The 1438-nt window shown below is 56.7% G+C and overlaps 1 protein-coding gene across 1 annotated transcript in view; it reads left to right on the top strand.

The window, feature by feature from the left end:
* Nucleotides 1-109, top strand: part of LOC103582266 (intestinal-type alkaline phosphatase-like) — a 4137-nt gene extending 4028 nt beyond the window's left edge. Inside the window, exon 12 of the mRNA XM_008563912.1 lies at nt 5-109. Within this exon, the coding sequence (XP_008562134.1) occupies nt 5-109 (105 nt within the window). The remainder of the gene's footprint in view (nt 1-4) is intronic.
* Nucleotides 110-1438: the final 1329 nt, after the last annotated feature.

The raw sequence follows: 1438 nt of genomic DNA, 5'->3' as shown, positions 1-1438 counted from the left end.
CTAGGGCTCCGCCCTGCCCAGGGGCGCCTGCATCCCCCACCCGGTGTGCTGCCGTGCGCTTCGTCCAGGCCGCGACCCCTGGCTCCCACCCCAGAGACCCCACCCCTAAGGCTCCTGCCCTCTCCCGTTTTCTACCATGTCCTCACCTAGAGGCCCCAGCCCCACACCTGGATCCAACCCCAGAAAACCTATCCCTGGGGTTCCTGCCCCCTGCACCACCTGGTGTGCTGCCAACCCCCACTCCCACCTTGAGGCCTCCCGACCCAGTTTCCACCAGGAGCTGACACCCCCGATTCCCTGTCCTGGGACTTAAAAGAGCTTTCCAAATATTTACCATTGCTAAGGGAAATATCAAAAGGTACTAGATTGAACAGCACATAACTTTAAACATCATTGGGGAAAAAAATCACAGGGGGTTGTCTTCATGCTTAGTTTTTGGGTGCAGTGCTAACCATGAGGATTTCCAGCTTCTGGTTACTGATATATCAAGGCATGAGGCACCCAGGGCAAGCGCCACCAGTAGCAATAGAGTGGAGTGGTTCTTCCATTAGTTTTGTTTTATTTTTAAAAATTGGAGCTAACTACTTCCCAGTCCGTAACATGAGTGATGATGACCATGCACAAGGAGGAAGGAATTATCAGACCGGCCACTCTGTGGTTGTTCACCTGGCTGGGATTATTGGTATTATATGCAGTTTCTGTACGGGAACTTTACAGGGTTCAATTGCAAATACTGCAGAGCCAGGATCTGGACTCCTACTCCAGTGCTCCCCACCTGCCTCCCCCGTGTGGCTACTGGGCAGAGGTGGAGGTGGAAATTCAAAGCCCACCATGCAGACAGGTCCAGGGTACAGGGGAGAGGTCTGGACAATGGTGGGCAGGGGCTGGGCATCCTGCAACCTGACCTGCAGGAGGGTAAAGCAGATGTGCTGGGACACCAGCTGCATGTAGTCTGTGGCCAGCAGCATCACCTCCTCCTCCAAGAAGCCCACTGCAGCTGTGGAGCTAAGAGTAGGGACATGGTGGATGAGAATGGCAGGGACCAGAGGACTGAGAGGGTGTCCCTGGGGAGAAATGACCCTGGAGTCTCCTAGCATCTCACAGGAGTCCCAGGATCCCCCCCACACCCACCTACCCGACAGGGCTGGAGCACACTCATGTGGGGGGTGATCTTCTGTAGCTGCCCCCGCATCACCTTGTTGTACATGGAGCTCACGTCTCGCCGGAGGTCATCATACTCTGACACGGTGATCTGTGGGTGGAGATCGGAGTGGACCCAGTCCTGCCCCACGGTCCCCTCCCCAGCCCTCGGCATCCCCCAGCCCACACCTGCTCACGTTGGCCAGCTGCTGCTCCAGCCGCAGGATTTCCTGGGCTTTCTGCTCCACTGCATCGGCACCCAGCAGGCTGAGCAGACGCTCCATGAACACCCGGTATG

The sequence above is a fragment of the Galeopterus variegatus genome, unplaced genomic scaffold, assembly GCF_000696425.1.
Source record: "Galeopterus variegatus unplaced genomic scaffold, G_variegatus-3.0.2 Scaffold15455, whole genome shotgun sequence".
NCBI lineage: Eukaryota > Metazoa > Chordata > Mammalia > Dermoptera > Cynocephalidae > Galeopterus > Galeopterus variegatus.
Note: the sequence above shows the minus strand (reverse complement) of the source record. Positions and strands in the feature narration are given on the sequence as shown.